This window comes from Phaethon aethereus (genome assembly GCF_964289735.1).
Source record: "Phaethon aethereus genome assembly, chromosome: 8".
In the NCBI taxonomy this organism is placed as follows: Eukaryota; Metazoa; Chordata; class Aves; order Phaethontiformes; family Phaethontidae; genus Phaethon; species Phaethon aethereus.
In genome coordinates this window covers 5,834,560-5,850,005 of record NC_138584.1, presented here as the reverse complement: position 1 = coordinate 5,850,005, position 15,446 = coordinate 5,834,560, and the positions used below count along the sequence as shown (strand labels likewise).

Genomic DNA, 15,446 nt, shown 5'->3' with positions numbered 1-15,446 from the left:
CACCCACGTCACCGGCTCCTGGGCGGAAGATGCCCGTTGCCCAGCACCCCGGGGCAGAGCCAAACACTACCGGAGTGGACACGGCCCCAAAATGCATCCCTCCGCTCCCTCCCCAACCCCTGAGCCCGGGGGGCCTCCAGCATTGGGGGTGCCCATTGCTGGTGAGGGCTGGCTGTTGGCTCCATCCCCAGGAAGGCCATTAGCCGTGCTGGGCCCCACCTAGGTATTTTAGGAGGACTTGCCATGCTAGAAAAACAAGCCTGCCAGAGCCAAGCCTTGCCGTGGCAGGGGAGGGCAGGGGCCTCCACATGGCTCTGGGGGAGCTATGGGGCTCCCCGAGAGGGCCTGGCTGTCTGGGGGTCAGACGCAATCCTCGTGGGATTACTGCCACGCATCCTCCAAAGGCCCAGACTGGTGGAAACAAAGGCAGAAGATGGTTTGCTCCAGGCCTGCCAGCTGTAATTAAATGCTTAAGGGATTATCACACCTTGCTGTCCAAGTAGGAGGGAGCCACGCAGGGCTGCTCTGAAAGGTGGGCCCTGGCTCTTGCCAGAGACCTTGCCCCGACTGGTCTTTATCCAGCTGGTGATTGAAAAAACAAAAGTCCCTGTGTTCAGGGATGTCATCACCGTTATTTTACCCTAGGCTAAAGTCCTTATTTTAAGGGCTCATCAGCTTGATTAGGTTATCACAGCAAAGGAGAGGTGCTCAGCACCACTGTAATTGCCTGCATCATCCCTGTCCAGCTCACCCCTCCCTCCCAGGGAGCCCAAATTCCTTGAATCTTTTTTTAGATGCAAAAGCAGCATCTAACCTGAAGGCAGATGGGCAAGAGCCCACACCCCGGGGCTCCGGCTCCTTCCGAGGTGAGCCATGCCATTGCTCATCCGCCGAAGCCCCGGGGTAGGGATGCTCCTGCTTCCGGCTGCCCGGGGAACAGCCGGGGCTGCGGGTGATGCCGTCGACCCTGGCACGCCTCATCCCCGCCACTGCCCGGGGAACAGTCTCCTTCAGCGGCAGGGTGTGGGGCTTTCCAGGCACAGACTTGCCCAAATAGCCTTTTTTCTTTTTAACACTGCTGCAAAGCAAGAGATGAGGCTTTTCTTTCCCCTCAAACTGGGGAAAGAAATCTGGGAAAAACCAGATTTTCATTGCAGAACGCCCTGAGACAGGGCATGGAAAGCCAAAGATGAAGCAGAGATTTTGAAACAACCTGTTTTAAGATGGATTTGAGAATAAAACTAAGATGAATTAAAAAAAAAAATATCAAGAAGGGTTAGAAGTCAGGGGGGGTTAGAAATGCCCTCCCAGCACTGCCTGGCTTTTTGTCCTCTCTTGCTTTGCACCCCCTCGCTGTTAGCAGAACCTGTGGGCAGCAGAGCACAGGGGATGGGTGCTGGGTGACCCTGTATGCCCAGCTGCTGAGCCTCCAGCCAGCCCTTAAGCCCAGCTTTAGGTTCTCGTGGTACATTTAGGAACCTACTTGATTTTCAGCTGCACTGCACAGCAAAGCCTTCAGCACCCAGCTCTGCATCTTTAACTTTGGGAAGAAATGTGCTTCACTCTCCTGTAGCAAGGCCATGGGCTAAGGACCACCACAGAGGTTCCAGCGCTGCACAAGCCCCTGTGCAGCAGCTGAGTGGTGGCTTTAGTTCATTAAGCTCATCAGCTCTCAAATCTCCTTTCCCAGACTAACAGCCAGCAGGAATCTCCTTGAAGTCAATGAGGTGTGGGCAACACCAACAAGCTGAGAGCCTCAAAGGCCACTAAGATCTCACCAGAATGATTTAAGCCCTGCAGAACTTGTTTTGTGCACCCAAAATGGATCATTTTCACAGACACAAAGAGCTACTCTGATCGCCTCTGTGCTGGGTTGGGAGAGGACACAAGGAAAGAGCAGCTGGGTTTTTACGTATTCAGCCCTTGAAGTGCTGGAAAGGACTTCAGAAAATGGGGAAAGGCTTTTACTGTCCATTTTTAAAAGCATGAATCTGGCTGCAAAACACCAACAGCTCAAAATGGCTGGGTAAGCCGACCCAGGACCTTCTCTCTTCCCTTTAGTTGTGAAGGTTCGGGGACAGGGAGATCCTGAAATAGACTTTCTTCCTTTAAAATTAAAGAACACGTTCCTACCTAATTGTGTGATTCCAGGAACTGACTCCAAGAAAAACATGCAACCAATGCAAGAGTCATGATACAATCATGGCAACCCCGTCACCTGGCCCTGGCATTTCAAAGGCCGTTCATAGAAGTTCACATCCAACTTCCGTGCAAGTGCCTCGGAAATAGCAGCTGCAGAGGAGGCTCCATAGTTTTCCCACCCTCTCTCCAGCCTTCGAGAGATGGACTGATGAACTCAGTGAAGCCCTCCTCGATCTGGAGCACAGCACTGCTTAAAGCGTGGTCCTTCTCTAAATAAAAGCCCCGTTTCCCTGATAAGAATCTCCAAACAGTCTCAGAGGGAAAACTGTGCCACCTCCCAGCCAAAGTCAGCTGGGACACTCCAATCCAGGTGGCACTTTTCCACCAGTCACACCTCCACTGAGACATGGTTTCAGACGAGACCTTTGGCAGCCAGATTCTGCGGCTTTTCTGAGACAGGGAATAACACACGGCATGGATGTGAACCCCGACTGCTTCCCATACCCTGCATGAGCTCTGCTGGGCTCATGCCTATGAAGATCCCGAAAACCCCTTGTAGCCCCCACTGGTAGCCAGGAATTGCTGACTATGCAAGACAGGCTTGGTCGGATACAGTTGATTTCTACCTTTCAAGCCCAACCAGCCTGTAATAACAATAGACGTAAAAGAAAATCCGGGGTGCATTCTCAGGATGTGATGAATGTGTTCACGTAGTTTGAGTCTGCAGAGAGACTACAGCAGTACCAGCCCCTTTCTGCTATTCACCCTCAGCTGATTCATCCCCACTCAAAAGGATGGCAGCGACACTGCCCTTGCTCTTTTCAGAGGGACCTGGGGGGACCGGTAGGAACTGATGCCGTCTTTGGTATGTCTGGGTAGGAAATGTTTTACCTGCAAATTTAAGATCTGCTTACAGTCATAAATCATCACTGTGACCCAGGATGCACAGGGCAGATGTTTTCCACTCCAGCTCATCTGCCCAGCTTCCAGGGGCAGATCGGAGGAGGCCACACCGCCCAGATTTGCCACATCATTATTTGGCAGGTGGTTTAATTGCAGCGCATGAAACTGAGAATACCACACGGATGACAACGGAGCACTCCTCTTGCTGTGGCAGTAGTCCTGCAACGTAAGCAAGGTCTCACCTACCGAGGACTGGTGTGCCCAATCTCAGGTTCACTGAGCAGCACTGGCTCCATCACATCCGCGGAGCAACGCAGCAGGACACGGACACTGGACCAGGCTCCTTGACCAGCTCCTCAAGCCAAGCAACACGAAGGGTAGGATCCCCTGCAGCCTCCTTTATTTTGCTGGAATAAAAGAAAATAATATCTGTAGGACACCCCTCAGAACTGGCCTTAATTCCACCTCCAGCAAACACACACACAAAAGCCTAGTTGGAGTCAGCCTGGATTTCACGGGGCAGTGACAGACAAGTCAGCCTGCAAGAGGAAGCCACCTGAAACCAACACCGGGGAGGGAACGCAGCCCAAGGGGCACGGCAGGTCTTGCACAGCTGGAGCAAAGGGCTGGAAAACTAGAGCCAAGAGAAACATTCAGAGCAGGAACCAACCAGACCTGCTCCAGACCATCCTCACACAGCACGCTTGGCAGGCAAAAGGCGGCATCTTCCCCCAAACATCTCCCTGCTACGCCCCGCTCCTACCCAACCCTCACCCTCTCAAACGGAGCTGCCACCCCTTGACAGCTCTATTCTCCTCCTTTTCTCCAAATTTCTGCCAGATCTTATTGGGGAAGAGGCACAAAGTTGCAGAGCTGGGGCTACGGGGTTTGTTTGCTCCAGTTTCCAGACCTCGCAGGGTGTCTTTCCCTCCCCCACAGTACCCACATCCCCGAGAGCGCCCTATGCTTTCAAACCCCATTACATCTCATCTGCATTCCTGCCTGCCAACGGCCCGTGCTCTGGGCTGGGTGCCAGCCGGACCGGGCACCCCCCTCCTCTCCTTCCTGCGCGCTGAAGGGAGCTGCCGGCGTCCAGCAGCTCCCCACCAGCTCCTTTTCTTCTCAGGGCTGCGTTAATGAGAGCGTGGACATTGCAGAAACACTTGTGCTAGGCAGGGCGCAGCGACGTCTGGAGCGGAGTCAACATTTCAAGCGCTCCAGCACTCTGCCAGGCGTTTTAAGACGTGGGATGGCTGCAGCTGGCACCACCTCTTCATGGAGGCATCTGGGAGCGGGTGGCACCCGGGAAGGGAGGCACCAAAACAGTCTCACTCAATCCAGCGTGCCGCTGGGAAGGCGGCTGCCTGCCATTGCCCAACCCGGGAGTTTCACCAAGTCCACGGGTGAAACGGCTGTCAAAGGCAACTGCGCTCCAAGGGTTCTGGGAAGAGTTGCACAAACACCACCATAGAAAGTCAGTGCCAACGTGAAGCAATATAGACTTGCAAATGAGGAAATTAGAGCCTTCATCAGGCTGATTACTGGGCATCCTGGGCAAGGACAGCAGTAGCAATGCGGCAGTTTGCTGTGTCACTCGCCAGAGCGCTGTGGCAGCATTCCCATTGCTCAAGCCATTTTAAAGGGAAGCCAGTTCTTTATCCAGGGAAGCACAGACCATTTTTTTTTTTCCAGTGTAAAACACACTCTAAGTCACTTTCAGGGATAGATGCTGATGGCTGCAAGTAGATCACTGTCCAAAAATACAGGACTTGTGGAGCAACCGATCGCTGCAGGGCGAGGAAAGCGGTGACATGGATGTTCTCCTGCTGCTCGGTAATGAGAGCGCAGAGCCTGCAGCACTACTTTGTCTCGGCCCTTTGGACATCAAACGACCCACTGCCACGCTTTGGCTGCTTCAACCCCCCGAGCTCAGAGGGCTGCGACGTGCTTCTCCGTCTGTACGAGGGCTGTGGACAGCATTCCCAGCACACTCTGCTGAGGATGACTCCTACTGCATGCTGGCACCGCGGGACTGCAGCAAAGCTGCTTCCATAATGAAAGTCCCAGTGCAGCAAGTCTTCCTCCAGGATGAGGTACCTCTGCTAAGGAAAAGCAGAAGAGCAAACAGCTGCCCAGCACAGAGCAACGGTTTTGTTCACACAGGTCCCTCCTGTTTGATGCACACACCTCTCCCAGGCAGAGAAGAACGGTGAGGAGCAGACTGCCACACAGCATCCTCCAGGTTGGGAAGACCACCACTGGGTTTTGTAGACATCTGTCGTAAATGGAAAGCAAAGCCTTATTCTGCTGGGCTGTACAGTAATAAATGGCACCAAAACACAGCAGAGGTACAGGAGCAGCAGCGGCTGCAGGCACTGAGGAGGCTCGATAAAGACGCATGGTCTTACACATTTCATGCTGCCACTTGTTCGCCACGTGCCTGCACGCCTGTGGTTTGGCACCGCCACTGTTCAGCCATCCTCTTCCAGAGCTCCGCGACCTTTCAAATGTTAAAGCAGGGCTGTTTTGTTGGTGGGGTTTTTGGGTGTTTTGTTTGTTTTTTTTTTTTTTTCCCTGAAAAGGAAACAGCAAAGATTTAGGAAAGTTACACCAATACATAAAGTTCCCAGGGAATGTTTGCCCCGTCGGTGAAGAAGTGATCGGTCCTGGTAACAACAGCTGTAATAATGTAGTAGCCTATTTGAGGGATTCGAAACAAGGCTGAGGCTCTCAAGAATTTAATTCCAAGACTGCTGTTTAGCATAAAAATAGCTTCCCGCCCAGTGTTTTATACCATGAGTTTTTAAAACCCATTTTCAATAAACATGTGCAAGGAGTAACTTTTCTGCCACAGATTATGCAGTGCACCCCGCAATGACTACACAAGGCTATTTTCTGGTTTTGATTTTATCAACATTCAGCTTTAACAATAAGGAAATGTTAATGATGTTATGATTATAATTAAGGCAACTCTAATGGGATTTTGTGGACTGTGATTGGCATCCCAAGTACAGCATCAGACAGAAAGGGGACATTCGTACAAGGGACGAATCTCCAGGTCACCTCAGAACTAGCAACTATTCGGGCAATTATAAAGCTCCATTTTATAAAGAACCAGGAAACAAGATTAATTTATAAATCAGTTTATTTACAGATTTTGTTCTCTTAAAGTACATTTCAGTTACCAAAGATATTTACACTGGTGTACACAGGGACCACCCTGGTTATTTTACAATTCTTAATTACAAAAAAAACCCCTCCACATCCTTGGGTCTGTCTACTGTGCAAAGCTGCTCTGGATGTGAACATTAGCTGAAACTGGCCCAAAAACCAAGTTACCAGGTTATTTACACATACACAGTAAACAGGTTTCTTTTCAGCATCTTCACAACACAGTACACAGAGAGACAGAGCCTCCCAAAAGGCGGCTTTGCAAATGTATATCAAAAGGCTCTGCAAAGTCAAGGAGAAAACTAGTAAATGCAGGTTAATTACAGTATTCCTCTTTCATCTGTATATATTTTTGCATTTAATATTTAAATTACAAATAAGTTCAATAGTTTGCTTTTCTCCATTTTAGTTGATTTGTAAACACTTCAGATGCACTAAATACCTTATAAGGTTCAACTGTTTCTCTGCTGAAAAGTATTTATTTTCCTAATATTCTTAAGGTAGCAAAGGGATATGAAAGTCGGAACTGCACACAGCTCCTCACAGAATAGTCACTTAAAAGGTCTCTATCACTGTGCTACTGAAGATCTTCTGCAGGTACACACTTATTCAAGTATTGCAAAAAGCTAAGGCCACTTTTTCAAGAAAGGAAAGTGAACAAGACGGGATTTTCCAATCTCTCATTCCACCCTGTGAGCTCGGCTCAGGGAGCATCCTGCTGTGAGAGGTACTCGCGCTCCTTCTCCTCACAGGCCTGGGCTTTCCCACCTGGCACCGAGATCCTTCCAAGAGGGAACCACAACTCCCCCCCATGATGACAGCCACTGCCCCAAACAGCTTATGGGTCTCAGAAAAATGTCTTAGCTTTGAATATTCTAACGTGGTTGCACCCAGATAACCAGGACCCAGAAATATCCTCTTGTTCTTACAATGGCAAGGTTGGGGAGAGGAGAGAAATAGAGAATTCAGCCTCTGTTTGTGAGACTCGAGGCTTCCCCATACCTCCTCGTTACCAGCCATGAGCCAGACAGACCATTGCTTCATCGTGGTAATCATCAGTCCACAAGTACTCAACACACTCGAGGTTTTGAGTATACACTCAAAGCAACTCAACACACTTGAGGTTTTGAGAAGATAACTCACATAACGTTCAAGTCTTTTTAGGGTTGCTCCTATCAAGAATTGCTACCAAAAATAAACAGTGATGTCTGCAAAGGAATAAAGCCATTACTTGGACACAGCTTCCTTCTGCCCAAACAGCCATAAAAACAGTTACTACTTCTGTTGAGGGTACTAAACTAGTGCTATCCAAGCCAGAACGACAACAGGCGTACGATCTCCAATGGCCCCTGGTACCTCAGCAGGCCAATGGCACAAACCTTCTCCCTGATGGTGGACAGACCAGAAAAGTCGTGCCAGCCCCACAGAACAGCCAAAAAGCCTTGGGAGTGCAGGGCAGCCTTCTCAACACCGGCCACGGCATCTACAGAACAGAAACTAACTTCATCTCTCTGATACTCCAGCCACAAACCTACGCTGCAGGTTTCTGTCCTCTTCCCGTAATTGCTACCTATAAAAATAACAATCCTCCTGACGCAGATACACCCAGGAAAGGGAATCTGAGGTGGTGACCCAATCGCTGACACCATGCTGGTTAAATGCAGCAGCTTTTAGTTTGCTTCTATCTTAAGCATTTAAGAGTTTCCTGGTTCAGCACCGTGACCTTTTACGCGGACAAGTAAATCACTGAGGGAAAAAGTGCTGAACAATGCTCCACCAAGAGCATTTGACTTGCAGCCAGCCAGAAGGGCCACTACTGCCGAACAGAGATGCATACGCCCATTGGAGGTGCTCCTATACACCCTGACCTCCTCCTCATTCTTCCACTCGTTAAGCTCCTGTGAATATGGCTCACCATTAACTCACAAGTGAGATGCTGGCAATACTGTATCTGAGAATTTGCATGGACCGCTGACAAATCCAACATTTCCCAGTGCTGTCCCTGAAGAATTACCAGCTGTGTGTCATTGTGCAAAATGCAAATATTCCAATGATAGCCTCAAAAAAAAAAAAAAAAAAAGGTGTAAAAGAAAACAAAATGGAGCAGTAGCAGAAGCTACTATAGCAGAAGCTATAGCGGGAAGTCCAAGAACGAAGTAGATGAAAGAAATGGTAGAGATCTCCCTGCCACGCCTATCATGCGTTGCGGCATCTTTGAGGCACCTCCAAGGGCTTCAAAGTGTCTTTCTGCACTCCAGTGTGTCTGGAGAATCTGACTCTCCTCTGGGTCTTGTCCCAGGTTAGCAAACAGGGACATCCACTATTAAGGCATCAACGTTCGACCCCAGATTGTCTGTGTTCCTCCAAGAAAAACACAAGAATGGGAGGGACAAGTTAGGGAGGAGCACTCAGCAGAAGGACACTGCAGTTGAACCCAGCACCGAATCAACCACGTAACAGCTGCCCATGGCCTAGAAGTTCTGGGAAAAGAAGGAAAGAGAGCAGGGAAGTTTCACATCATTTTTCAGCTCAGTCCCCTCAACTCTCCACTTTCTCTGAACCAGGTGTGGTGAAGCTCCATTCCTAGTCCTGCCTTTGCTTCCCACCCCTGGTCACTGAGGTTTGGTTCTTCTTGCCTTCCCCTCCCCGTACCTGTCTCAAGAAGCTGGAGGTTTTGTGCGAAGAGTATGGGGCTCTGGACATTTCCAGAACAGATGGTGTCTCAAATTCAGCTGTCTCAATACATAAGACAGTGCAGCCAACTGCACAGGACACTCTCCTACAACCCGATTAATAAATTATCTGAAAATAAATAAAAAACGCACTAGCACAAAACATGCAGACAGTCAAGCACTGGACACTGCTTTCTTTGGTGAATACACTCTGTTCCCTAAATTGTTCAAGTAACAGCTGCTCCGATTTATTAGGTGACCGTAAGGGAGGAAGATGAGGGGTTGAAGGCCAAATTTTTGTGAGGAAATGTTTTCCACTCCTGCATGTCTCGTGCCTGAGAAAATCCTGAGTATCCGTTATCTGGGAGCAGCTGGTGCCCCAGGAAGAGAAGAAGTGCTACACGGTAGGAGGAAAGTTGTCCATGGGCTCATCTTTCATGGTTGACATTAGGCAGCCTTTACCTTGCTCCACCTTGGGACTGAAGCAAGTTACATAGGAAAAGCAGCAAGAATTCTTTACTTGAATGCAGAATGCAACATTATCTAATTTCCCTGGCTGGCGCCATACTTGGTACCACATCACAGAAGAAAGATGAAAACCAGCTTCACAGAGAAGGGAACTAAATGGGCTCTGGAGCAGAAAAAAAACCGATGCACATTGTTAGGGCTGCAGGAGAAGAGGTGTTTATAACACTGTTCAGTACGGCAAGTCTCCGTTTAATGACTAAAACCTGAACAAACCGTTTCTTCTCCAAATTACTCACATTTCTAAAGACGAGTACTGATGGCTGACAGCCGTTCCAGCAAAGCAGCCAATATCCCAACTTAACCCAACCCTTTAAGAGCACAAGCTGAACATGTCACAGCCCCAGGTCAGGGCCCCAGACAGCTGCTGACAGTTATGTGGCATAACTGCATTGGCACACAAACAGTCTTGAAGTGAGCCTCGAGTGAGGGATCAGCTTGTTCCAAACAATAAATCTGGTGCGAGGTCTCTAGTGGCAGCAGATGCAAATTCAGGTTCCTTTAATCACATCTGAACTGCCTCTAAACCCCACGCATGGAAGTCCAGCAGCAGTGCTTGCAGGGTGGAGAGTACATCAGGAGCCAGAAAGGCCTGTGACTTGGTGGTTACGCAGCTGTAAGTTTATTTTCAGCACTGTCAGACAAGCAGCAATCTCCGCTGTTTCTCATTTATCTGGTTCAGTACATCAACAGTGTCTCTGATTAAGGCCTCGAAGATCCCATCTGCCAACTGCATCTTTACACACAGTTCATCCTCGTCGTAGTTCACCCACTGCGCTTCTTCCTCGTGAAGTTCCTGCACCTTGGAGGGCAGAAAGGAAAAGGCAAAACAAGCATTACAATTCTGTTGCTCTAGGATAACATCCCCTGCAAAGTTCCAGAAAGAGTCCAAAACAGCATGCATCTGCCAACAACATATCTGTCTTTGTAAGAGATTACAGGAAACGCTTGGAATAGCAAAATGAACACAGATCTATTTGAACCATGCTATTTCACTGTATGAACGTTTTCTACCTTTGACACTGGTAGCCATTTTAAAGGATTTCATATTCCTGCACAATTTTTTCACTTGAAAGAACCCAGCTAATGGGATATTCTTGGCCAACAGCAGAAGCTCCATTAAAAAAGCCCCTAATTGCATATCTGCAAGAAGCCAATTCCAAGCAGCTTAAACTGGTTAAGAAATCATGCAAAGGCCTTGAACAGGGGAAGGAGAAAAAGAAAATGCTTCACTGCAGTTCACTTTATTTGAGTAAGAATTAGAAAACCTAAAGGAAATAACAAACTTTTCCAATTCTTCCGTATAGGAAGACAAAATGCTGGTATGTGTTGTTTCACAGTATTACAACTCAGTTGCACAGAATAGTCCATGCTTCCTTAAATTTAAGAGCGTTATTATTAATGGAATTTTGTACCATTCCAGCTAGAAGAGTTACTCAGAATATTTTTTTCCTTCTACTCCTGAATCATTGACAAGCAAAATCCTGTTTTACTGGTCACTGGCAAGTAAGTGTTTTAGTAACAGAAATATATAATTTTATTCAGCAAATCAAGTCTTATTGAGAATCTGTCCAAACTGGATATCTCCAGTTAAACTTTTTAAGGATTTCTCTTAGTGACCATTTCAGTATTACAGATACATCCTGACAAAGCTCAAACTTTTGAGAAAAGAGCAGGTGCAAACATCATTCATTTTTAAAATGACAAAGAAAACCTGCTGAAAGCTCTTTCTCTGCTCAGCTTCAGCAGCAAGCTCACCTGAGTGTAAATCTTACACTCTGAACTCAAAATACATTCACACTGCCCACACAGACAAGCGGGCCAGGCACACAGACACTGCCAAAACAAAGTTAAAACATACTGAAAATCCACTAATCCATTATCAGTAGTAATAGTGTCGTTATCTAGAGAGAGTACAAGAGTTATAACCCAACACCCTCTCTCCATCTTTTGCCTGAAGCTAAACCACCCGGAAACTTGTCCGTTTTGAAGGTGACAGCTGCTGTAGCATAATGATGATTCAATAACCCAAACATAGTGTGAAGCCCAAGAACAGGCTGCTATGGGAACCGGCACTGCTTCAGGGTTTGTAGCCCTTCATAAGGCTTCAGTTATACACGGGGTTTCAGTCTGACAGCTCCTTTCTCCCTCTCTTAAGAGAGCTTGGGGAGAGGGGCAGGGATCTCATCCTGCAAACAGCTTTGGAGGACTCATGCTACATGCTTACAAATCTTTGCGCTACCACAGTGAGCACTCCTCTTGTTTCCCATATGGCTGTCAAAGACAAGGTGTTAATGGTTTCATTACGCTTCTTACTAATAAGGAATTAGCAACAATACTGGCAATGAAACTTTGAACAAGTGGTGTAAGTGAAAAATAATTTAAATTGAATGCTAAGAAGCAGCAGATAATTGGGTGTAAGTTTGAAACAGACTTCTGAAAACTCTCTCGTGCAGAAGCTTGCTGCCTAGAACTGATATGTGCTGGTTATAAATTTTGATAAACCCTGGACTAAACAATAGCAGCACATCCCAAATCCTCCCATCAATAAATAGGTGTAAGATAGAAGCATCAATCTGTAGGCTGATCATGTGTTGTGTGCCTGCATCACAGATTATTTGGATGAGGAAAAGCAACAGACAGGGGTCACGAAAAGAAGAGGTGGTACCAAAAAGAAGGGTTTCCAAGATGCAGAAGAGGTCTGGGAAAGAAAACAAAGGCTCCAAAGGGAGAAGGTGATGGATATGGATATGGTTTAGTGGGCATGGTGGTGTTGGGTTGATGCTTGGACTTGATGATCTTAAAGGTCTTTTCCAACCTTAATGATTCTGTGTTTCTGTGATCCTAGCTGGAGGAAAGATCCTGGAAATGGTGAAAGATCCTGGAGATGAAAGAGGTGGGTGGAGACAAATGCTGGGAGATACCCAGGGATAGATGACATCGAAGACTGGTAACCGGGAGCAGCTGCACAGTACCAAGTGATGCAACTTTCTGCCCGACCCTCCCTGACCAGCAGTGACCTCACTGCTGGGAATCGGAGTCAAGACCTAGTGAACCTAACACTGGGGGTGGAGGGAAGCAAGTGAGTAAAATAATCAAGCAGGTTAAAAGCTCTGATCTCACTGACCCTTAAACAAACCCCAATATCCAGATCTGCACTAAGCTGCTGTTTGTTCTGTCTCACCTGCAACAATGTGATGGAACAGTTCCTTTACTGTGCTCCAGGAGGGGGAAAAAAAAGAAAAGATTCATGGGATAAAGAAACACAAGTAAATGGGAGAGGACAAGGTAACCTGATGTAAGCAGAGAAAGGCTGGATGTTAAATAGCAGCAGAAAGATAAAGAAAGAAACACAGTATCAGTGATTAATTTTCTCTTGCCTCTATCAATTCCCCTCTTTCTCAGAGGCACAGTGCACAATTTCCTTTGGCATTAGGAGGATCTCCTTGAGCATGCTTTTGGAAAATTAAGAAAACATGCAATTTGCAGCTGCAGGCAAGTCTTGTTTATAGTGTATTCAGAACACATGTGGAAACTGCCATGCTGCTTTGCAGCCCTAGCTGTAGACATCCGAGCCAAGGCAGTTGCGACTGCTTTTTCTGGGAAATGTCTGATCCATTTGTTGTATTATTACAAACGGCTTCTAAGCAATAGAGACAGTTTGCTTATATTTGGTGACTATCGTGGCTCTCATGGAAGTGGGCTTTGCATTGTCTTCAGGACATGCACAGCATCTAAGTCCTTGCACATTCTCAGGAAAGTAAAGTTTTACAAAAGTAAAACATCATGTATTTGACCCCAGGAAGTAAGCTGTCTATACCTGAGAGAAACTGCATTTGGGCAAGGGCAGGAGAACAACAGTTTTAATGAAACTGAATTCCATCCTACAGGAAAAGATAAGTAGTGACACAATGCAGAAGGCCGTGCAGTATGGGGTTTGTGTGCCTTGGGGTTTTTTAAACACTCAAAGAAAGAAGGGGCCATACACACAAAAGAAAAGTTAGGAGATAATGAGGTAGCATGATCCTGCTGGCCATCTAATAAATGCCACAGTACTCAAAAAATACCACCTAAAAGAAGATAACCTGAAGGAAACTTTAGAAAGTAAATTAGTACATTTCAATTTCTGAAGGTTCCCATTCAAAACCATGAATATCTGCAAAAATATCTGCAAAACCCTGACCCATTTAAGGAGTAACTAGATCATTTGGAGACTGAAAAGTACCAACGTCCAGAAATAAACTACTGCCTTGGAAGAATGCCAGTAGGAGGAAGGCAGGCAGGTGCATTGTCACAGCACCTGGAAATCTTAAAATTGCACGACTGTGCGTACAAGCACGCTTTGATTCTCTTCCTACTGTTGCATTCCCCTTGAGTTTCGATCTCAGGTGCCGCAGAAATGGGCTCTTCAATTAAGCCAGTTTGATAGGAACAGCTTTGCTTTGTTGCAGAATTGAAAACTGCGTGGAGAGAAACATCCTAGCCGTTAAGTCAACAGGTCAGAAGATCAAGCACTTTTCAGCACTCTTGGCAGGCTTCTCTGGTGCGAGAGCTAAACACACAGGCTTGGCAGTATCCTGTGAGCTTTGCTTTCCCAAGCTCTGGATAAAAGTGGAAGGCGGGGTGGCAGGGGAAGCAATGGCAGAGTTTGTGCAAACAGATCAGCACAGGGAGCTTTGGCTGAAGACACAAGTGAAAGAAAACAGTAGTGGAAACAGCCTATTGTTAGCACCTGAACATAAATAAGGATATATAAGGGTTCTTGCTGTAGTTTAAAAAGATATTTGAAAGGTGCAGGCAGCCCTGATGTAAATGCAGCACTTCAGTCTACTCGTACATTTAAGATTCTCCTACAAAGCACAGGCAGCATACATGTGATAGAGATGGCAACACAGTCAGGAGAAGAAAGCAAACACCTAAACATTCAACTTATTTTAAACAAAGGAGCTTTTCATAAACATGAACCTCCTGTACTTGTTTATTGAAAGCCAAGATTTGCTCTAATTGTTAACTGGCATAACTATCCAGCAAACTAGAGAACTCTTACAAGAAATCCCATTACAAACGCTTTCTGAGGATGGAGGTGCCCGATCAACGTTAACAGTGCTGCAAGAAAGGCGAAGAGGAAGGTGGTTTTTTTGTCACGGGCAGAAAAACATGGCTAACTATGTTGGTGTCAATGCTAGAAAAGAGCAGATGAGAGCGAAAATGCAACTAAACATGCAGTGACTGGTGGAAGTAGCAAAGATGAAGGCAGAGCAAAGAGGTGAAGGACTAAGCCATCCTGCTCTCCCCTTAATTTCCAACGGGTGCGATGGCTGACTGCAGTCACCCGCAGGACTCAGCATTACGGAGAGCACCAGCACAGCGCAGGCTGCTTCTACTGCCGTGCCCCTTTGCCACAAGGCTGAACCTTTGGTGGAGACAAGAACCACTGGGAATTGGGACACCTCTTTAGGGCTACACTGTGAGTTACTAGTGGATAGGAAGCAGATCTTGCACAGACCTGTATATCCACTTATGGCCTTGGATTTGTGTTATCACACAACTCATGACATTAAGCACAGGTTGTAGGCTGACTAGGAGACAGAGCTATCCAGATACTTCATGTTTTATAGAGATTTTAATGAAACAAGGTAAGAGAAACTGAACACTATCTCCTTAGGTTTTCAGTTAGAAGTTTCTCTGATAACATCTCACATTACAGTATAAATTTGTTAGCAATGCCACTGAGACTGCCGTATTCCTAAAGCATCGCATGCTGCAATCTTCACAGTGTTATTCCCAGTCCTCAGCTAAAATTTTATTACCATATTCTTGTGAGAACAAAATAAAATTAAACACATCATTTATTAAGCCAAACTTGTCAAAGCTCCATTAATCTTTGATGTCTGGGTCTGCCTGTAAATCACAGGGCTGATCGTCTAAACTTCACTTATTCCACCTAAAGCACTTTGGACACCTTCAACTACAACAATTTTTTCCACTCAGGAACTTTTCTTTCCAGGTATGGTTCAAAGAAATTAAGAAGCT

General features: G+C 46.8%; 1 protein-coding gene across 1 annotated transcript in view; it reads right to left on the bottom strand.

Moving 5' to 3' along the window:
* Window positions 1-10,050: 10,050 nt before the first annotated feature.
* CEP350 (centrosomal protein 350) overlaps window positions 10,051-15,446 on the bottom strand; it is a gene marked incomplete at its 3' end in the record, with an annotated part of 63,796 nt that continues 58,400 nt past the window's right edge. Inside the window, exon 38 of the mRNA XM_082003178.1 lies at window positions 10,051-10,215. Coding sequence (XP_081859304.1) covers window positions 10,051-10,215 — 165 coding nt within the window. The remainder of the gene's footprint in view (window positions 10,216-15,446) is intronic.